This window comes from Passer montanus, unplaced genomic scaffold (assembly GCF_014805655.1).
Source record: "Passer montanus isolate IOZ18808 unplaced genomic scaffold, ASM1480565v1 scaffold8, whole genome shotgun sequence".
NCBI classification, from domain to species: Eukaryota; Metazoa; Chordata; class Aves; order Passeriformes; family Passeridae; genus Passer; species Passer montanus.
In genome coordinates, this window is record NW_024373256.1 from 7,697,356 (window position 1) to 7,719,908 (window position 22,553).

The 22,553-nt window shown below is 46.8% G+C and overlaps 1 protein-coding gene across 1 annotated transcript; it reads left to right on the forward strand.

Moving 5' to 3' along the window:
* The first annotated feature begins 4,327 nt into the window (after positions 1–4,327).
* Positions 4,328–19,849, forward strand: GPR139 (G protein-coupled receptor 139). The gene is made up of 2 exons (XM_039732248.1): positions 4,328–4,513; positions 17,210–19,849. Exons 1-2 carry the CDS (start codon positions 4,393–4,395, stop codon positions 18,142–18,144), a joined length of 1,056 nt encoding a protein of 351 aa, XP_039588182.1. The 5' UTR covers positions 4,328–4,392; the 3' UTR covers positions 18,145–19,849.
* Positions 19,850–22,553: the final 2,704 nt, after the last annotated feature.

Consider the following 22,553-nt stretch of genomic DNA (forward strand, 5'->3'; position numbering starts at 1 on the left):
CACAGTTTGTTTTGTAACTCTTCTTTAAAACAACAGATGTTAGGTTAAATCTCATGTTCAGGCATTTATCACATCTGCTTTCTGTTCCCTTGGAAAATGTACTCACAATAGAGTTCAAATTAATTACAATGAGATTTGTCAGTTGAAACCTAAAAGGGAGTTCAGGGAATAAACATTTAATTCTAGAAGGAAATAATTGGTGTTTAAAAGCTTTAAACTTGTTTTCAGTAGGTTCACATAGGCAAAGCTCCATTGCAGACAGTGTTTGAGACCTGTTGTAACCTGCATGGTGTCTCCAAGGACATATGAGGCCAGAAGAAGAGGAGATGAAGAGAAGTCTACAGGGCTGTGGAGCCTGAGGGTGCAGGCTATGGACCTGCAGCACAAGCTTGCAGAAGCCATGATGCACCCACAGCCTTCCCTGGCAACAAGAAACACTTCTGACCTTAAAAATTAATAAATCTTCACTATTCTCTCATAAAACCAGAGCCTGCCAATGCATAGGCACCGAGGAGGCTCCAGTAAAGAACTTGCATAATCACCTTTTTGTACCTTAACAGCTTTTATGAGAACATAGAAAAGTCTCCCTCACCTTCCAAGTCTGGAGAGACCTGCAGAATGCTATGGATAAAGACAGTTCTTTAGCTCAAAAGGAGGAGAATTTGACTCAATTATCCTGCATCCTAACACTACGGAAAAATAAAAATATTGCTTTGAAGAAAAGGGTTTAATTGCAGCAAAATTACATACATCTAATAAGGTATAATCTAAGACTTGTCATTCCTATAGGTATCATTTTCTCTGTAGCAGCTCTGAGTTTAATTCCTGCAAGGTAAGACAGCTTTGATCAGGCCCTAAACCAGTTCTCTTGCCAATGTCCCTGGCCTCTTGTCACTGTATTGAAATATTAACACACACACATTTTTGGCCAAACTACATCTCTTCCTTTGAGAGACTCCTCTACCCTCACACAGCCTCTCCCAATCCATTTACACACTCCATGCATTGCCCTGTCTGTTCCACCTTTGCTATCTTCCAGGCATGTTACTCACACCAGTGTGTTGCCACAACTCAACACTTGGCTCTTCCCAACTCCCTCAGTAAATGGCATTTGTCTCTTGAAGCCACCAGTGCATGGTTCCACCACCCCAGGGGATGGGGGTGTGTGTGACTAACTCATCACTCCATCCTCCTGCCCCCAGGATCACTGTCTAGCTGTTTAGGAAGGCTCATTTCCTCAGGAAAAAAAAATAAAAAAAAAGAAAGCTAACCAAGTTCAAGTGCCTCTGGAATTTTAAAGTGAAGTACATCCACCTGCTATTGTTATGTAGCATATCATGATAACAACAAACTGCTCTTAGGAAAGCAATAAACATCATTCACTGTCTAAGCATGTGGCTGTTTAGGAGATGAGCTTCAGGAACTGTTCTCAAGGCTCCAGAGGCATCTGTCTGTTAATTCAGCAGCAGAGCAGTGCCCTCCTCACTGTGGCCCTGGTGTTACACATAAATGTCATTCCTTTAGAAAATAGAGAGAAACTTAAAAATAAATACCTATAAGTAGAAGCAAGCATTGTGGTTAGTTTTGAATTAGCTTTATTGATATTTCTGTCTGGGGTTATGTTACTGCACAATTTAGAGTGCAGAACAACCAAATTCATTTCATTTAGGCCAAAAGTGGTTTGAAGTTGTTTGAAGGACAAAACCCCCCCAAATACCATTTATACACAATACAAGAGCAATGTTCACCTTTACTTTGGGCCCTTAATTTGGATATGTTACAAAATATTTCACTAATTTTACTTCAGCAAAGCAAAGGCAGATGTGGAAACCCAGCTTATCCAGCTGGGTTTAGAAGCTCTTGGTTTAGAAGCTCTTGGTGCAGCAAGGCAGAAAAGTTCCTCAAGAATCTCCAAGTAAACCAACTGAGGTATGAGACACTGATTTATTTTCTGTGGCCTCTCCTTTTGCAGGGCAGGAGAGAGGAAACCATTAGTGAATGCGAACAAATTTCCCAGTTTTCCTCCTTTTACAACAGAAACATCACATGCATCAGAGCCTCCTGTGAGGCTGTACTGAGAGTTCCAGATGGGAAGAGAGGAGAAGATTGTTACTACAATCAGCTCTCCTCAGCACACGAGCAGCTACCTGAACTGTGCCCTGGAGACAATTCTAGCACTGAGGAAACATGTGCTTCTATTGTAGAAACAGCCCTCTCCAGGGAAGCCCTACTGCTCAGGATGTTCAAAACCAGGCCAGACTTAAAAGTGGCAGCAGCACAACAGAAAATAGGTGGCAGAGGTTCTTCCTTTGCCTCCAGCTTCTCGTGGCATTTCACTGTTGTTAACTGGAAAGTTGAGAAACTCATACTGCTGCAAAGTGGATGTGGCACTTTTTAACCATCACTTGCTCCACTGCCATCCCCTTCTTTTGTGTTTTGTTTTGCTGATGAGCTTCACTTAGCTTCGAAACAGTGAGTCACGCTTCCAGCCCTGCTGATTCTCCCCCCAAGAAAAGGCTCCAGGAAAAATCACTTCTCTTTCAGGAGGCAATAAAAGATCTCTTTCCTCCTCAGGTCTGTTGCAGAAACACGAGAAGAACTTAAAAGAAAAAAATAAAAGGTTCTATAGCTGGAGAAAAAACGGACAAAGCTGAATTCACAGGACTTTGTACTACATAATCACCCCCACATACACTGCTTTATACACTTCTGCTGGTTATTTGAATGAATGCTTTAGAAAATACTCTTTTCAAAAGGAATACATCCACATAAAAGCTGTACCACCAGGCTCTAACTTGCCTTCATGAAGACATTCACTGAAAAAGCAGAGAAAAAACATATTTTTTCCAGCATGTTTAACCTGGGAAGGTGGACAGCAGTTTCAGTACTGTTCAAAAAGACCTATTAGGCATTTAAGCACATTAATAATGTTATTGACTCTCTGAGCAAAGTACTCAAGTCGTCACAAGATCAGAGCCTTGCTTTCTGCTGGTTGTGTTTTCAAACAGAAGCTAAACTTCTTCTCAAACAAGACCATGGAAATCCAAAGGTGCAGAAGTCCTTAGTCACTGATTGTTCACCATTATCCACCCTAAGCAGTCAGATGTGTTCAGAGTAAGGATCACATCTTTATTTACTTCTGTAAGCCACCTGCTGTATCTTGTGTGTATCCCATCAGACACATGTACATCCCTCGTGGCTTTCCCTGGCAGCCTCAGAAACACAGGGGGTTCTTCCAGCTCACAGTGCTGGTCTGTGGGGCTCAGCCTTACACACTTTGGGTGAAAAGTGGCGTGCACTGTAATGAAACATCTGCTTTATCACTAAACCATGGCCTCCTGGACATATCAATGTACTCACATCTGGCCAGCCCCCTCGGGAGCACAAAGGACAGGGCTCAATCACTCCAATGTAACAAGCCTAACTCTAAATTCTTTATTAGTTATACCTGGGACTCTGTACTGATGTACACAAGCCTTATGGAATGGGTGAAGAGGGTTTTAGAAATTCTGAGTTCCCTTCAGCATTGTCCTGCGGGAGCCATCCAGGGCAGTGTCCCCACTGGAGCATGCAGTGTGTCATTGCTGGAGCACAGCAGTGTCCCACTGTAGCAGGGCTGTGTCCCCGCTGGAGCAGGGCAGTGTCCCCGCTGGAGCATGCAGTGTGTCATTACTGGAGCACAGCAGTGTCCCCCTGGAGCAGGGCTGTGTCCCACTGGAGCAGGGCAGTGTCCCCGCTGGAGCAGGGCGGTGTCCCACTGGAGCGGGGCTGTGTCCCGCTGGAGCAGGGCAGTGTCCCCGCTGGAGCACAGCAGTGTCCCCCTGGAGCAGGGCAGTGTCCCACTGGAGCAGGGCAGTGTCCCACTGGAGCAGGGCTGTGTCCCCGCTGGAGCACAGCAGTGTCCCACTGGAGCAGGGCTGTGTCCCCGCTGGAGCAGGGCTGTGTCCCCGCTGGAGCAGTGTCCCGCTGGAGCAGGGCTGTGTCCCGCTGGAGCAGGGCTGTGTCCCGCAGCCGCCCCGTCCTTCACCCCGCGCACTGCAGGGAGAAGAGCGGCACAGTGCAATACTAACCCGGCTCTGCGCTTGATGCCGCGGACACAGACGCGCATCGCTGGGGGAGCCCTGCCTGCCCAGGCGGTGTGCAGCCCAGCCCAGCGCTGCAGCCGCTGACCGCCCTCGCCTCTGCCCTTCTCCATTCACTCGCGCGCCAGCTTGGATGACAAACCCCTTTCCCCTTTCCCTTCCCTGCCGCTGCTGCCCACCGGGGAAGCGGCGGCTCCCGGCGGCGCTCCCCGCTCGCAGCCCGGCTGCCGGGGGCGGCCCCGCCGCCGCCGAGCGTGCGAGGGGCGGCCCGAGCGGCGCAGCGAGCGCCGGCAGCGGGGACGGCGGGTCCATGGAGCACAACCACCTCCACCTCCACAACGGCTCGCTCCTGGCGCACCACCGCTATGGCTGCGGCTTGGGATACGCACCTGTGGTCTACTACAGCCTGCTGCTCTGCCTCGGGCTGCCGGGTGAGTGCCGCGGGACGGGCGAGGCTGCGGGGCCCCGGCTCCTGCCCGCTGTGCGGGGCGGGGGCAGCGCCGCGGTGTCCTCGGGGTGCCCCGGGCTCCGCGTGCCCGGCGGGATGAGCGCGGGCGCTTCGGACAGCAGCATTTCCCGGACAGCAGCATCCCCCAGATAGCAGCATTTCTCGGACGGCAGCATCCCCCGGATAGCAGCATCTCTCGGACGGCAGCATCCCCCGGATAGCGGCAGCATCCCCCGGATAGCAGCAGCATCTCGCTGCCGTCCCGGCGCTGCTTCCCTCGCCGGGGTTTGTCCCTGCCTGCCCTCGCCCTCCCCCCCGGCATCCTGACTTTGAACTTGACAGACAGAGTCAGCCTGTCGTGAAGTTTGTGCCATTGTCGTTTTGGCCGTGCGAGTCCCAGCGCGGTACCCACCCGGCCGGGTCCCCCCGATCGCCTGCCCGGCCGGCGGTGAGCACAAGTGTAGCTGCCGAGTTTTTCTGCTGCAGATCCCCACGCGACTCCGTGGGGCAGGGCTGGCTTTAGGAAGGGACACGCCACCACCACAGAACTTGGCTGGGGAAGGAGCACGCTGTCAGGAGCTCAGCAGACAGTTGTCATTCATACTCGTGAGCCTGTCCCTGTGGCTGGTGGAGCAGGACAGGAGGTAGAAAGTCCAGTCTTGAGGTCAGTGCACTGCAAAGGCAGTGGCAATGCTGGCGCTGAGACCCCTGAATGCAGGTACAGGGCTTGGAAGAAAGTCCCAGCTGACAGGCACCAGTCTCCAGAGTGTATAATGCTGAGAAAATTTCCTGCTTAGAACGGGGACAAAGACATTATAGAGATGCTTGGAGTGGGAGAGGCTAGAAGCAGCATAAATAAGGAAGGAAAGGATGTCCCGAGCTGGGATATGAGCACCTGTGAGGCAGCACTGCCAGCACACAGCCCCAAAGGTGCAGATGCCACAGGAGCATCACATGGGCAGTACTGTGTGAGCCGAGACAGGCACTGAGCTGCTGCTTCCTCCCGAGGGGGCTGCCCGGGGCTGCCAGTGAGATGCCTGGGCACGCAGGACCGAGGGAGCTGCTGCAGTCAGAGTGGGCAGCGCTGCCATCCCAGCACAGCTTGGGTGCACAAACAGCCTGCCTTGCTCACTGGATTAACACCTCCAGCCTGAGAGTGACTTAGAGTGATCCCAAGGACAGGGAGAGTAAGTTGGGAAAAAGTTCTGATGCACCAAGGTGGATTGGTATTTGAAGGGTGTGGTAAAGGAGAGTTTGGTTGTGTCTGTGCAGAGCTACACATTTTAAGTGCTGTGTGGAATGGCAAGCAGCAATGATAGGTAATAATCTACAGTTTCTAAATGCTTGTTCACCTCCATTCCTTCTTCGAGCAATTATTTCATAGAAAAAATTTTAATCAGACATGAAGAGAAGCCTGTCTCTGAGCAGCAAGCATGCAATTACCACTCTCCATATGAATTGATGTGCTTTGTGTTGTTTTGGTTTGGGGGTTTTTTTCCCCATTTCTGGCTTATAATTAAAATTTGCTGATTGGCTAATAGTTGAGAGAACTGGAAAGTTAAGTCCTGTATTTACCCACAGAGGATGCAGGGCACAGGCAAGTATCTGTGCTCCAAAACATTGACAAGTCTTAGCCCTGACCCGAAGAGTTCCAGCCAGCAGGAATAGGAGGTCGTTTCCTCTTTATTAATTCCTCAGGGGCTGCTTAGATGTCCATAGTCATGACAGGCTCTGATTTCAGCACCAGTCCCCTAAGAACTGAGCAAGACCCTCTCAGGATTATCAGGTGAAGCAGTTGTCTGTGGCTAAGCTTGCCTGTGTATGTTTCTGAAATAGGGAAAAGTCTTGCGTGCACAGACAAGAAAAATCATTTAATGAACATTCTGCACATACTTGCACCAGCTCCCTGAGGATACTGCATTGTAATTACAGACCTAACACTGTCATTCTAAGAACATGGTTAAAATCAGACATGGTCCAAATTAGCAGTGGTCTGCTGCATTTCTCAAGGGATCAGACATCAGTTGATTAGAGCAGTGGCACCAGTGCCAGTGCCTAACAGAACTGGCCAAAGCAGGTGGTGGTGCTGAGTTCAGTGGGCTTAGATCAGTTGTGGATGTGTCCAGAGCACAGTGAGAACAGCACTGGCACTGACACTGGATCACTGCACATGTACAGAGTGCTCAGTAAATGCACAGCGTGCTGAGTGCGTGAGAAATTCATGAGACTGCCCAGAGATGGGAACAAGCTGGATGTGCTTAGGGGAAGACTCACACAGCCAGGCTTCATTGAGGATGGGGTACAGGGTGACACCAGTGTTAAAAAGAGCTTTTCATGTTTTGATTGGAAGCTGCTCTTCAGTTTTTTTAACATTAGAAATTTGTAAAGGTAGCAGACTTTATTGGCTGTTAGGATAAGAGTCCTGAACTGTGTGGGATCTTAATTAGCTCAGTGTGATGCCAAGAATTTAAGAGAAACCCTGTCTAAGATCGGTCCTCAAACACAGCACTAGTGCAGTATTTTGCTGAAATGGAAAGAGTTAACTCCTTGCCGCAAATCTTGGAGAAAGACTGAAGAGAAGAGAAGCCAGTTAACTGTTTCTACCTTTCCTGCTGTACTGTCTGAAGGAAATTTCACTAACTCAACAACTCCACGTTGAGGCCAAGTGCTGCCAGGCCTGGCTGTGTGTGCAGCAGCAGCATCCTCTGCCTCCCACCCTGTACAAACCAGGCACCTCAGCAGACCCTGTTTCAGCAGTGGCTCCTTCTCCCTCTCTGTTCAACCAGGCACCAGAAAGCCTGTAAAAAGCAGAGAGGAGAGCACAGTGAGCTTCCTTCAGCCCTGCTCAGCACACAGAGGCAAGGGCCAGGCTGCACGCACAGAGCCACCAATGCACACTGACCCTGCACGGCTGGGACTGCACACGAGGTGGCTGCAGCTCTGCCAGGGGTCATCGTGCCTTCAGGCAGCTGGGCCAGGAGGCTGCTTCTTTTCCCTCTAAGCAGAGGCTGGTGAGACAGAGACAGTTTTTTGGAACTTGTTCTGAGTGCAGGCGTGCAAAGGTGTCCCGCAGGAACGCGGTCCTGCTGCCAGGAGTGGGATGTCGCAGGATAAGGCTGCAGGGAGCAAGGAGAAAATGCCAGTGCAAGCACAAGGCAGAGGCACTGGAAGTGGGTTCTCTCCCATTTAGAGGGGAAGGTTTTATGGAGCTGTTCTGCAGCCCCTGCTCTGTTAACCCTGTACTCCCCTTGTCTGTCAAAGAGAACCTCTGAAGCACCTGTGGTTAGCTGGGAGGCAAGAGAAGGGCTGGCAAAAGTCTTAATAGAAGTGTTTCTTGCTTTAGTGAGAGAAAATGCTAAGGAAGGGATGGTGTTGGATGTGGAGGAGGGAATAGATTGCTCTGATTCAGTCCAGGAGGGGGCTGGTAAAGGTGAGAAAACAAAGATCAACAGGTACCACTCTCAGTCGCTCCCTTTGTCAATGAGAGCTGCACAAAGCAGCTGCACCAAAGGGCTCCTTCTGTGGTGGGGCCACTGAGCACAACCAAGAAGGTCAGGCACAGAAGCAGCACTGCTTGCTGCAGACACCTGGCTTTGACCTTGACTCCTGCTTCCTTATGACGAGCAGCAGCAATGGAGTTGCCTTGCATGCAGTCGCTTTTCCATCAGGAATAGAGTGCATTGCTGCTGAAAGGACAGAGCATCAGCATTTCCTACATCAGGGTCTGGCCTGATCCAAGTTTCCAGGGCTCATCTCCCCCTGACAGTGTGAGAGGCAGAGTGAAATCTGGCTTTCTTAGCCAGTCCTAGAGGGATTGCTGGTTCCATTTGCTCCCCAGTCAGCTGCCTGCCTGGGATGTGCCTTGGTTCTGGGGATCATTGCACCCCAGTGACACAAAGCACAGCACCTTTACAGCATCTCCAGGAGGCAGCAGACTCACAGCAATACCCCAGAGAAGTGCCACTCCAAACTTCAGGAGCCTGGTCCACAGCTGCTTCTTGTATTTGTGCTTTAGGCTTTTGCTTTAAACCAGTCACACTGATCTAAATGTAGATTCAGGACTTCACAAGCTTGGGAAAGCAGCCTGGACATGCTTGGATGCTCCCAGCTGGAAGGTGTGAACAGGTAGAGTTCATGTCAGGCCTGCTGCTGAACAAGGTGACGTGGAGATGGGGACAGCCTGGGTCATTCAAAGCCCAGCCAAGCACAGAGTGCATTCCCAGGGCTCCATGTGGAGGGAGAGAAGCTGCAGTCCTGAGCTGGAGGAACGTGTCAGCTCAGCAGGGGTGCCTAACTGGTTTAACCCTTTGTGAAGAGACAGATACAGGTTATGGACCTTGCCCTAAGAGATGACAGATTGGCTGTCCTTGCACAGCAAGGGTGTTGGATTGACACATGGGTGCACTGTGCCCGTGCAAACTGCAGTATAGGCATAGGCAAGCCAAAGAGATGGAGACCTGATCCTTCTGGAGCCTTCTCTCCATATAAAGTTTGGAATAAGGAGGCTGTCTGGGAGATGTGCATGCCTGGGTCATCATCCTGGCAGGGACGGTACTGTAGGTGGGCTGAGCACCCCTGATCGAGAGACCACCACCATGCAGCAGCCCGGCTGTGTTCCCTGCGCTCCTCGGCTGTGTGGGGTGTTCCCCCACCTGGAGGGCATTGCTGTCCTGTGCCCACAGCTGTGACACACCTGCTACCACCAGCAGCAAGGGGACAGGTAGCAATGTTTGCTGGTGACTCAGGTGGCGTGGAGTAGCAGTAAATACCAAAGCAGGCAGGGGTAGGTGTACACAGGGCACACAGCACTGTAGAAGTGTCTGACTCGTTTTGGATTCTTGCCATCTACTGCCTAGTATATTCTTCTGCAATCACAGTACAGGCTTCTGATTAAAGAGACCATTTCCAACACCTGGATAAATAGCCTTTCTCATAGCAGCACACCTGAAAAATAGAAGTGCTAAAGGAAGATCCGAAAATATGAGTGGGAGAGTTGTTACAATGTAGAGTTATGACCTTGAAAAAACAGCACTCTTCTGCTGCTGCTCATTAGTGAATAAGAACCAAACCCTCCTGAGAGCTGATTCAAACACCCTTTTTACTCAAAAGCCATATATTCTCTGACTTAAAATCTGAATTGGACACAAGGCCAGTACATTGCATCCTACTAAAAAGGGGACAAATAGGTTGCCAGAACTTTAGCTTGGTTATTGGAGCAACTGAAGGGCACTACAGCTCATTTACAGTAGCAGTACTGGACAGAGGGGAACAAAACTGCTGCTAACATGCTTAAAATGAGTAATTTCCTATTGTTAAATGAATACTTGTTCTTTAGGAGAGAAAAACCATTATGAAAAATAATAGATTCATTCTGTTCCTGCACAGAGCTGGGGACAGCAAGGTGTGCAGATGGGAGTGATTTCGTTTGGTCAGTACATATGGAGCTGCTAAAATCTTGCAGCCTGAAAGACAGCATGTGGCTGAATCCATGCTAATGCATGGATTGTGAAGAAGTTGATTGTACATTTCTGGATGCCACTAGACAGAGTGCAATTGCTAACTTTGGGTTTCTTCTGCCACGTCAGTAGGAAGCAGCACTGTCAGGGCTGTAATGATAATGAGGTGCCATATTTGGGAGGCTCAGCAGACTATGAAGTGCACAACCTTGCATGGCAGGCTGCTAAAATGGATTGGAAAGGAAAAACTCCAAAGTACATTTTTCCTTGAAATGACAACGACACAAAAGAGAGAGCACAGCCAGTTTCCACGGTAGGTGGGTAATGCAGAGCCCCCAGTTGTTAAGAAGTCAAAACATTCAGAAGCACTAGGCAGTCTAATACCCTGCTGTTCTTCATCCACCCCTTACTTAGTTCTCTGCTCCTCATCCTCTTTCTGCTCCCTTCTGTGAAATGGGGTGAATCAGCAGAAAGAAGGCAGCAGAAGGCCTTTAACCACACACGTCACAGCTCGGTGTGGGCAAACAAACAACGTGGAGATGTCCTGGTGGGGAGTGTGCTCTGCTTTCACACGCCAAGGGCAAAGCAATCCCTGTCCACAAAAGATTCCCCCTGCTGTTTCAGGTGGTCTTTCTGAGCCTAAAATCTCTTTTCTTATTAGCTTTGAGACACCAGAAAAGGAAACAAAGCCAAAATTCACTCCTTGAGCACAGGAGGCCTTACAGACAAATCCGTTTTCATTTTGCAGAATATGGATGTGTGCTTACAGATACTAAAACCCAATGTCTGGAGTGCCCAGGTGCTGTTCTTGGGGTGACTTCATGGGAAAAGATGGTATTAGGTTGTCCCTCAAGACCCTAGTGTGGTTGTACAGAGAGAATGAAGTGCGGACAGCCAAGCAGGACCAGAATTAGCAGTACAAAAGATGACCAAAACCAATTTTATCCCTCTGTCCATGGAAGAAAAGAGAAGCTTGCCTGTTGTAACGCTGAAATCTTCCTTTCTACCACCTGAAACAGAGTCCCTGCAATGTACAGTCATTAATCCTCTCCATCTTTTCCATCATGTGAAGTATTGCCTGCATGGACAGGTGCTGTGGAGGTTGCTTTGGGTCTCAAGACAAATGACCTGCCAGTCAGTTACATCAGACTAGGATATTTCTCACATATTTGTTCACTCCAAGTGTGTTTTCTTCAATGTCCTGACTAGCACGCTGAAGAGTGATATATCTAGTGGGGATGCAGTATATTCTCCGTGGGGGAATAAAGCCAAACTGCAGTGGTTTTACAAAGTCTGTAATTTCCTGCATACTGTGTAAAATTGGCGTAGTCTCTGAGAAAGCTTGGCCATGGGGTTTGCAAGCATGAGCTCCTATTGCATTACCTAATGCTTTAGGAAGACATAAAGACTGGTTTATTTTAGCAAAACCACAATCAAAGGTAAAATCCTCTTAATTATTCATGTTCAGTAAAGAATTCATGGCAATGTCCTTATGAAATCACATCCTCTCTCCATCCCAGTCATCCCATGAAACACCTTTGGCACCTGCCTCAGTACTTTGGCATTTGGCATCAAAAGGGTAGAATGGTTTTGTCACCCTGGAGCTCGAGTTACTCAGCTTGAGACCCCTTAACACTGCACTGACAGCCCACATTTAGAAGCCACAGACACCTGCCAAATGAGACACCCAAATTGCCTTGAAAATCCCTGTCTGTCCAGATACGTTGCATGAATAACAAAATTCCTTTTATGATTTTTGCATCATTTTGCAGATCACTTTTTCTGTTCCCAGCACCAGTTTCCATTAGAAAGCTCCAGTACTGCTCTAGTAGCAAGATGCAAGGCTAGACTTTGAGATGTGCATTTTGGACATTTTGATCCTTGTGTGGGGACCTCTAAATAAGGCTTTGGAGTCGCAGGAGGAATGTCTGGGATTCATTAGAGACTTTCTGCTCTTTAAGGCCATCTCAGGAAAGGTGGCCAAGGAGGGTGAAGATGGCAAGAGGAGAACCAGATCCCTGTCACATTCACACACGTGTGGCCCCAGTGAACCCAAACCCAACCTCCCTGCATCCTAGCCCAGTGTTCCTTCTGGGCCATTCTCATACTGCAGAAATAGCCCTATTTTCTACAGACTACTCCAGAAAAATTCCAGTGGTCTAGGAGAGCCAAAAGCAGCACAGTGTGATGACACCTTTGTGCCAGACAAGCTGCTGCACTCCAGCCTTGGTGGCTGGCCAGGCTCAAAGGCAGTATCAGGCACTGGCAGCTCTGTGCCACTGCTGTGTCTGTGCCCTCCAACTGTGAGGAAGTGCTCGTGCTGGATTGAAATCCTGCTCTGGCCTCTGTGACCCACTGATGGCTAATGCCAGCTGCAGAGCAGAGTACCTCATTCACTGCATCCTTCCCCAGAGCCATCTCAGCTAATAAATGCTGTCAGTGAGAAAAATGGCCCCAGAGGCCAGATTTCATTGTCAGAATGTGGCCTCTGGCACTGACTGTCTCATTCACTGGTGACTTGTAAGTACAGAGCCGTGCTGTGTTTTCCCTGGCAGTGGCTAACCGGGGCTCCTGCACATAGGAGGGAGTTTGGGCTGTCCTGGGCAGGGGCTTGGGCATCCTCTACCTCCAGGTTCTCTTCCACCCTCAGAACTGGCATGGTGTCCTGTACATGGGATTTTCTAAGCACAAGCCACACGAGGGCCTTCGTACAAGATGTGAAATCTCCTCCAGTAGCAATCCTGCATCCATGCCTGCCATGGTTTTATGATGCTCTTTTTTTTGGCATATATCCCCTCTCCATTCCCTGGGAGATGATGCAGGCACTAGCAGAAGCTGACAGCTCTTCCCTCATGGGGTGCCTTGCTGTGTGCTGTTTGACAGCACTCAGACAGCTGAACAACAAATAAATCCATTTATTTTCAAAAATCAATCCTCACAGGAGCTCTCTGGGAAGACAAAACTTGTATTGCACTAATTATATTCTATAAAGTATCCCTTTATGCTTCACAACAGTTTAAGGAAGGAACTCAGGATATGATAATAAAAGAGAGGAACAAACTGAAGCACTGTTCAGTCTGTCCCCATGTGCTCTAGTGCTGAGTTTGATCTACATTGGTTGTAAGAGGAAAATGTGGAACTACCCTATCTTCTGTAAGGGCAAACAGCATCCAGAGGTCATTTTAAAAGATCACATAACCAGCTATAGCCAACATAAGTAATTATAATGTATTTACATTGCCACAGTATTCTTGAGGTTTTGGTCTTTTTGTTAATAACTTCTGTTATGTAGCACCTTTATCAGAAATCAGCCATTGTCATCAGCTTCTCCAGAGAGCTCCCACACAAAATAAGGGCTGAATGCCACCCTCATTTCGAGTCTGATGCTATTGGTGAGCAGCTGTGTTAGGAACCTTGGTCAGATCTGCCTGCTGGACACAGTACCTGTTTACATTTGAATATTGCCTCCTAGCTTAGTGGAAATCATCTATTCCCATCAAGCCAGAACATCCCTTTTTCTCACCACTTATTTTTAGCATATTGTACTTACCTTCTTGGAGTTCTTAAATCTGAGAAGGAGGTGTAACTAACATTTTTTCTGAAGCAACTGAAAATTTCCCATTTGTAAGCTATCTCTGTGTGCCAGTCAGGTGACTACTGCTAAGCCTGCAGAGAAGTTTCACGCATTACACAATAATTTGTGGTGATCCTAGCAACAACTGTGTTGGGTAAAAGGTGTCCATTATATTCCATGGCCTAATGTTTATCACGCTCAGTGATCAACACTCCTGGCTACTTCATGGAGGTAGTTTATAAAGCTGAACTGCTGAACTACAGAACCTCCTTGTTCCCAATGCTGCTTGTGTTATAAAGGCCACTTGACTGCACAGGCTGCTGTGTACATGCAAAGTGCTCTCAATAAAAAAAAAAATTAAAAAAAAAACAAACCAAAAAAAACAAAACAAAGCCCACAAATAAAGCCCAGAACTATGCCTATTTCTTCTTTAGACAGATACAATCTCTCCTGCTTAAGCTCACATGCAGTGAAAATAGTCACTGAAAGGAGCTCTTCAAATGCCCTGCAAAGGCCGTGTTTAGACACTGTTTGGGTGATGACTGTACTCCATGAAATGAGAAGCTGGGGGCAGAACTGTGCCCTAGGGCACAGGCACTGCTTTGAGGCACAGAGGACTGCCCAGGCTCTGCAGCCAAGGCAGCACAGCTTTGCTATGGGAAGTAAACCCAAATCCACACAGGAACCAATGTTCTCCTAAAGGAAGATCCCTGTCAGACACAAAGGACATCAATGGCATGAATTTTGGTGCTGCAGTTTGTACTCAGAAGCTGATAAAGTCAGAGATGTCAAAGGAGGGATGCAGGTGTCCTGTGATGAAGCCTGGCTGAGTTAGAAGCTTGCCTTGTTTTGAGCAGTCTGGAACAAAGGTGTTTGGCTATCAGGGACCTTTGGATGCTGTGTCTCAAATGTCTCATGTCCTCATGCCTGCAGGGAAAGAATTGAGACTGCCATTTTGTACAGTTGCTTCTAAATCTGCCAGCAGCACCTCAAGGCTTCATCCAGCCAGTCCCCAATCAAGCCCTGGTTCTCAAACAGATATTTATAAATTCAGAATACTGCACTGCAGCAAGTGATGCTGGCATAAATTCCCATCTGTCATCCCCTAATCATCTCCCAGCACAGTGATCAATCTCTTTCAAATTCAAATGATCTTAACCACTTAGTGTCTAGAAAAGACACTGCAAGAAATGGGCAGTGTGCCATCCAGGGCAATTTAGGGGTGCTGACCTATCCAGCAGCTGTGTGTAGCTCCACCTATGTTACATCAGAGACAAATATTTTTATATCTCCATCATCATCATCATAATCTCTGCCATAGTTCTCATCACAGACTGCCATGTTAGTGCAAGAATTAGTGTCAGCAAGGTTAAAATATGGTCACAAATACTCTTCTATCACCTTTCACCCCCAGTGGGTAATTTTTGCCCACAGGAGAGCAGGACACTGAGGAGACACTCAGGAGTTACTGAGAGCCTGGCACAAGGACACAGTTGGTCACAGAGTGGTGTGCCCACCTACCTGCCATTTTACTGAGCTTTAGATACTGTTTGAGGACACACCAAGGACCAACTTAACCCTGGCTAGGAAATGGATGGAGGACTGAGGCATCCATAGCTCATCTACACTTTTGTGCAGCAGGAAAAATACAGACCCTGTGCCAAGACACTGGCATACTGGCAACTTTCTGCTACACCCCAGAATGTGTCTGCTTTCACAAAGTAAATGGTGTTACTATATTTCGTATTATCCAGCAAGGAAAAAGCTCTAATGTGATCCCAGGAAAGTGTTTCCAATACAAGGCACAGTAACCCTTGCAGAAAAAATTGGGTAGATCTCTTTTGTACTTTGTCAGATCAATTTTCTGATCTGCCTCACCAAGCAAGGCTCACTGGCCTCAGATAAATAATTTGCATTTCAGCACACTGCTGTGGCTGGGAACCCTGAGAGAGACAGGGGCAAAGGGTATAAGGGACTACTCATAAACCTGCTCCTGTAGCAAAACAGAATGGGGTTAGAAGCGAGCAGCAGGACCCCTGCCATAGCTAGAAAGTGTGAGGAGCAGGGCTGCTGTACCTGCACACAGCATGGCTTCAGCACCCCTGCAGGAGCTGCCCTGGCACTCAGGCAGAGTTACCAGCAGGGACCTGTGCCTTCAGACATCCCCCTTGCTGCTCGCTGGCTCCAGCTGCTGGGACTGGAATGAGTCAGATCCAGAGGATTTAAAGAGAAGATGCACCCCACGGGTCACATCCAATATCTGTGAAGCTGAGCCAGGCAGCCTGGCTGGCCAAAACCAGCAGTGGCTGCAGAGCCATGATAAACACTCCAGCTCGAGGATTTCCTTGACAGTACATCACTCACTGCATCTCCAGGGCTCATCAGCAGGCACAGCAGAGGCATTTCTGAGCAAGTAAGTGAAAAATGACACAGCAGTTCTGGCTGTATCACCTCTTGTCTCCCACGTCTGCTCTGAGCTGAAATCAATGCAGTTGCATTCACGTTAATGGAGGACAGAATTGGGAAAATTCCCCTGAAGGCAATTTGAGAGAGTAGCATTGGAAAGATTGTTCTTCTTTTTATTTTCTTTTTTTTTTTAATATAGGAAGAGTCAGTTGATTGTCATGTTTGGTTTAGGGTTTTTTTTCTGAGGTACAAAATTAATACATTCAGTTAACACAGAAATAGGTGAGGGCTGTTAGTCAAGATCATTCACTCTGCTTCAGTTCATTTCCCTGGTGGCAGAAATCTGCTCCCAGACAGCAGGCTTTGAAGGCATTCATGAAGGAGGAAGTTTTTTCAGTGCCAAGTAAAACAGTTTTTAAAAAAACAAGCATTTTCAGGTGTAGGACGTGTCCTAGGCTGTCATTACCTTTATGTTACTAACTTCCTTTTTCTCTGGTTTAAAGGAATCTTTACAATTATTGTTGATTTGTTTTGGGAAATCCATCAAAGCTGGCAGAAATATTTGAAGCACTGAATGCACAGAAGAAGTGATTTACAGAACTTGGGAAAGTATCAACTACAAGCATTTGGCAGTCACTTGTACAGTAAAACAGATCTCTGATTTTTAAGCACTTCTTCAGGTATTCTAGCCAAGTGATACCAGCCTCTGATGGGAACAATCTTGTCTGTCTCATTCTAGCCAAACTGATAGTAGGAATAATAGGAATTTTATTTTTTTCCAATTCAAGACTGCACAGTAAGTTCTAGTAAACAAGAGGAAGTAGTTAAAATTTGGCTACACCTTAGTGCTCCAGCAAGTCTCTCAAGTACTACAAGGGCTGTTTATATTCATTACCCTTCTCATTCATCCCTTGTTATATGAAAAAGTGCAAAAACCAAGGTGGGAAATAAGAATAAATGTGTGAGTGAGCTTTTTTCTCCTGGTACCACTCCCTTTGTGTGCTCAGACAGAAGTCCCAGCACCCCCTTGCTCAGGGGGTAGATTCCACAGCTGAGAGCAGGGCCACAAGCTCCTGTCATTGCAACAGCTTCTCTGAGAGACCTGACTGGGATGTTTTCCTTTTGGTTTCTTGAACTTTATTAAGGTGGTCATGTTGCCAAGTGCTTGAACAACTTCAAAGAAGTGCTCAGAAAATCTGATTTTACATCTTAATAGCCTAACTCTGTATTTCTTTCTCCACAGCAAACATCTTGACAGTCATCATCCTCTCCCAGCTTGTAGCTCGCAGGCAGAAGTCCTCCTATAATTACCTTCTAGCTCTGGCTGCTGCTGACATCCTGGTTCTCTTCTTCATCGTCTTTGTTGACTTCCTCATGGAAGACTTCATCTTAAACAAACAGATGCCTCAGGTACTGGACAAAATAATTGAGGTTTTGGAGTTTTCTTCCATCCACACGTCGATTTGGATTACGGTGCCGCTGACCATCGACCGCTACATCGCTGTGTGCCACCCCCTCAAGTACCACACGGTCTCCTACCCTGCTCGCACTCGCAAGGTCATTGTCAGCGTCTACACCACCTGCTTCCTGACCAGCATCCCCTACTACTGGTGGCCCAACATTTGGATTGAAGACTACATCAGCACGTCCATGCACCACGTCCTCATCTGGGTCCACTGCTTCACCGTGTACTTGGTGCCCTGCTCCATCTTCTTCATCCTGAACTCCATCATCGTGTACAAGCTGCGGCGAAAGAGCAATTTCCGCCTGCGAGGGTACTCCACAGGGAAAACAACAGCCATTTTGTTCACTATAACTTCTATTTTTGCCATACTGTGGGCGCCAAGAATAATCATGATACTGTATCACCTCTACGTGTCTCCTATAAACAACAGCTGGGTGGTCCATATTGTGTCGGACATCGCCAATATGCTGGCGCTGCTGAACACTGCTATTAATTTCTTCCTCTACTGTTTTATTAGCAAAAGATTTCGCACAATGGCAGCTGCCACCTTGAAAGCCTTCTTTAAGTGTCAGAAGCAACCTGTGCAATTCTATACAAACCATAACTTTTCCATAACAAGCAGCCCTTGGATTTCCCCAGCCAACTCTCACTGCATCAAAATGCTTGTTTACCAGTATGATAAGAATGGGAAGCCTATAAAAATATCACCATGAAAAGGCCAATAGCAATAGTTGGAGTTTCTGGGTGCAAGTTCCTTTCAAGTGGTTACATCTTCAGGATGTAATTTTCTGAAATGGCTGTTTTGAAGAGAGGTCATTTGATTTCATTTCCCTGGGTGGCCAGGGGCAGATCAGACTGTCGGGAAGAAACAGGAGCACTTGATTTTAGGAGCAAAAGTGAGAAGGCAAACACCTCCATCTCTTATATAGCATTTTGAATATGCTTCAGAGTTCAAGTCTTAGTGTTCAGTCACACTCCAACGTTTTGCATCCCAACACCAGTGCAATCCAAAGTCATCAGAAGGGCAAAGCCACAGCAGTGTTTAATTACAACCTTTTAAAACACAACAAAACCTTACTTGACCATCAGTTTGCTATCGAGAAAGTAAACAGATGCTTTTGTGTACTGTGGAAGGTGCCATTTCTGGAGTGTGCACTTGCCAAAAATTATGTGTCGATTCTGGCATGAAATGCCACCACACACAGTTGTGCTGTCAAGGCCTCCCTGCAGGAGGCAGCCTGTGAGACACAAATGGTGACAAGCCTGGTTTTGGCTCGTTTGAAGAAGGCTCGAGGACCGATACAGTACCTGTTGCAGCCTTGGCAAGGAAAGCAATCCTGCAAGCTGCCAATATTTGCGTGTTTTAAGTTGTTATTTAAGAATGTGACTGAGACAGGGGAGCTCAAGGGAGGGAGGGATGTTTCTAGAGCCAAGAACAAAAGCAGCATCTTTCCCCAGCTATTTCAGTCATGGTGTCTAAGGACTTTCAAGGTGAAACCAAGTCCTGCCTAAAGCAGAGCTCTCACCAAAGCTGCTCCTGTGAGCAGTGATCAAAGCCTTCAAGTTCCTTCTTAATCAATACAGATTCTCAGTTATCCCCCATGTTCAGGCCTCTAGGGATTAACATATAAAAACCTCAATTTAAGATTTTCTCCTGATGGATGATGCCATCCTCTTGCAGATTTGCCACTTAGTTGTTTTTAAAAAACCCAAAAAACTGTGAAAGAAATTAATTAAATACCCAACAGCAGTAAAAACACTGAAGCCTTAGTTTAAGCTGATATAAGTATTCCACTTATTTAGAGGAGGTTAGCTTCTCTTCCTTCACAGTCAAAAACCAGCATCCTATCAATGCTGAGTGTAGAAAATAAGAGACTTACAGGAAGGCTGAAAATGCATTTCTTTTCATTTCTTTCCCTTTCAGATCTTGGCATGTAGTCTCTTGGAGCCACATGCCACAGACTCTGTTCATTGGGCACTTAGTAGAGCCTCACTGGTGTGAGGGCAGTGAAGGTGTGTGGTGAACACAAGCCCAGCATGGTCAGAGCACATGGCAGATCCTCAGGAGCTGCAGGGCAGTGGTGGCGTGGTGCTAACGCTGTTTGTGCCTGTGCCCACCTCCAGTGCCAGCAAGGAGCTCATGGTGCACCAGGAGGGGGCACAGAGAGGTTCTCTGATGAGGGATCCAGTCAGTCCTGCTATGGTGGGACCAGAGGGCTGAGAACATCTCTCTAAAACACATGGATGGCTCAGCTTTGATGCAAATCTCTTAAGAAATGCCAAGTGAAGTCCTGCTGAGGACAAGAGCCTGGTTCCCTTGTGGCACAGAGGTCGTGTTTGCAGGATGCCTGGTACCCACATCCTGCAAGAGCCAACCCCAGCAAACCTGAGCTCACCTTCCCAGAAGGGAATGGCAGCAGAAACCAGGCCCTGGCCATGGGTACCAGGCCCAGGCCATGGGTACCATGGGTACCATGGATACCAGGCCCCGGCCATGGGTACCATGGGTACCATGGATACCAGGCCCTGGCCATGGGTACCAGGCCCAGGCCATGGCTACCATGGGTACCATGGATACCAGGCCCTGGCCATGGGTACCAGGACCCGGCCATGGGTACCAGGCCCAGGCCATGGCTACCATGGGTACCATAGATACCAGGCCCTGGCCATGGGTACCATTGGTACCATGGGTACCAGGCCCCGGCCATGGGTACCATTGGTACCATGGGTACCAGGCCCAGCATGGAGAGGTTCTCCAGAGAGATCCAGGCTTGCTCAGGGCACAGAGGGGATGCCCAGTGGCAGAGCTGCTCAGAAATTCTCTGCGAGGTGCTGAGGCACCCCAGGGACCCCACAGGCCAGAGCAAGGAGAGAGGCACGTCTGGGGAAATGGGGGCTGAGGGCTCAAGCTGACCCTTTCCAGCCTCACCCACCAAAGGGATGGTAGCCATCTAAATGTCCCCAGAGAGAAATGAGGAGCTTCTCAGTCTGTTGGCTGTTCTTCCTTGTGATCTCAAACCTTCACCCTTGCAATAATGAAGTGTAAAAGGGATGCCCAGCCTTGCTGTATTTGTCATGACAGGGTTAAAATTATTGCTCCCTTTATAGTGTTCTACAGAAAATGAGTTTTGTGGTCATCCTCCCTGCCCTTCTATCAGAAACGTCCCCCTGGTCTTTGTCAGTTGATAGTAACCAAAGTTACCTTATGGAAAAGGTACTGTATGTTTCATTTTGGAAAAACACTGTATTTATAACTTATTTTTATTCTACATTTGTTATGAGGAATGCTTGTCTGAGTTAAATGTGAATGAGTCTGAAGTGCAATATCTATATAGATAAGTGGTTCATTTTTGAGAATGTATCTATTAAAAAAATACCTATTTATACAAGAAGTTCACTATTCTACTTAATATAATAGTAACCTTAAAGAAAATAGTGAATGTTTAGGGCTTTTATTTATTAAAAAAAATTCAATTAAGTGCATGGCATATGCTGCCATTCACATGCTGTGACTTATTAATTTTTGTAACATAATGTTTATCCTGCAAACTATCAGTGTCATCTGATTTTTTCTGTCCTGATAATGTATTTTTGTAAATTACCATATTTAAAAACAAAATCTTTCTGCGTATTTTTTTCCCTATGAAAAATAACGCATTCAGTTCTTGTAACTTATTTGAAAAAAGCTCACAATCATTTTCCATATCCTTTTAGAAATGACAAGGTGCAATTTTCATGTACAGTGGATTGATCATTTCACTTCTGGTAATTTAGGGCTTTAAAAGCTTGCTTCCAAAGCCCTTTGAAGCTAAAGGGAAGGTTGCTGGTGGGTTTTGTGGTTGGTTTTTTCCAATCCCCATCATTTTAGGAGAGCTTTGGATCAAGCTGTATCTTGTTAGCAAACATTCAAAGCCTTCTTAAAGTCCAGTTTGGATAATAAAGCCTTGACTTTTTAGTCTGCCATATGGGAGCTGCTGTTGATAATACTTGCCTTATTTTTGGTTGTGTGAAGCATCTTGCAATGACTGTTGCTAACTAGCCATTGTCTTGCTGTATTATTTGTACCTCCTAATTTTCCAATAGAAAAACTTAATCAAGCACATATAGTGTCATTATTTAGGGAAGAAGTATCCTGGAGACAAAACCATCTTTGTTGTGGAGATGGTCTTTTGTACTCTAATTTATATTTCAAATATCTACAATTAGAAAAAATAAGCTGTGAATGGACAGTTTTACAATTACTTATAGGTATGCATTCTTGAAAACCACAGCTAGGAACAAAATACTTTTTAGATGAGTTGCTGGTATATAAAATCATGGGACCTATCACCTATTTAAATTGTGAATATGGATATTTTCATAAGTAGACAATATATTGTGTTTGACAAACTTGTTTGTATTATAATAAATTATGGTGCATAACTTAAAACTGTGTTTGGAGCTATTGTTTGATTTATGGATTCTTATGATATACTTCTGATTTATAGACACTTATGATACACTGCAAATAAGAGATAGAAAGTGGATTCTGAACCTCAGGAGACTGCACGTGGAAGAAGCCCAACATTTTTTCAAATGAACATGACTAACACTGCAGATTTCATACCCCCAGCAAATGTAAAACTATCTGGGATCAAGCTCCTTCTTTCTATGAAGTAAAAGGACATGAAAAGGACACAAGTACTAAAACTAAGCAGAGAATAGAGAAGAACCTGACCAGAAAATTTCAAGGGAACAGAAGAGATCAAGAGACCAGAAAATGTCTTAGAGATGAAACACTGAAGGGTTAAGCACACTGGGAGGACCATGCAGGCAATGCCTGTCAGATTTCCCTGCTGTAAAAGGCTTGGGAACAGGCTTTAAAATACAGCTTCAAAGAGACAAATGAGGGGAAAGGGGCACTGTCAGACTTGATGGAGCTTATCAGAGTTGCTCCTTAAGGAAGGAGCCTGGGGTCTGCCTGTCTTGGTACTTTCATTAACAGCTGTGGCATGAGAAGTACTGATGAAGTGTACATGTTTTAAAAATGGAATTACACTGCTGGCAGAGGGACTGAAGGGCAGGTATTTCATGTAAGAATCAGATGACCTTGCAGATTGCACTGATAAAAATGGGATGAATT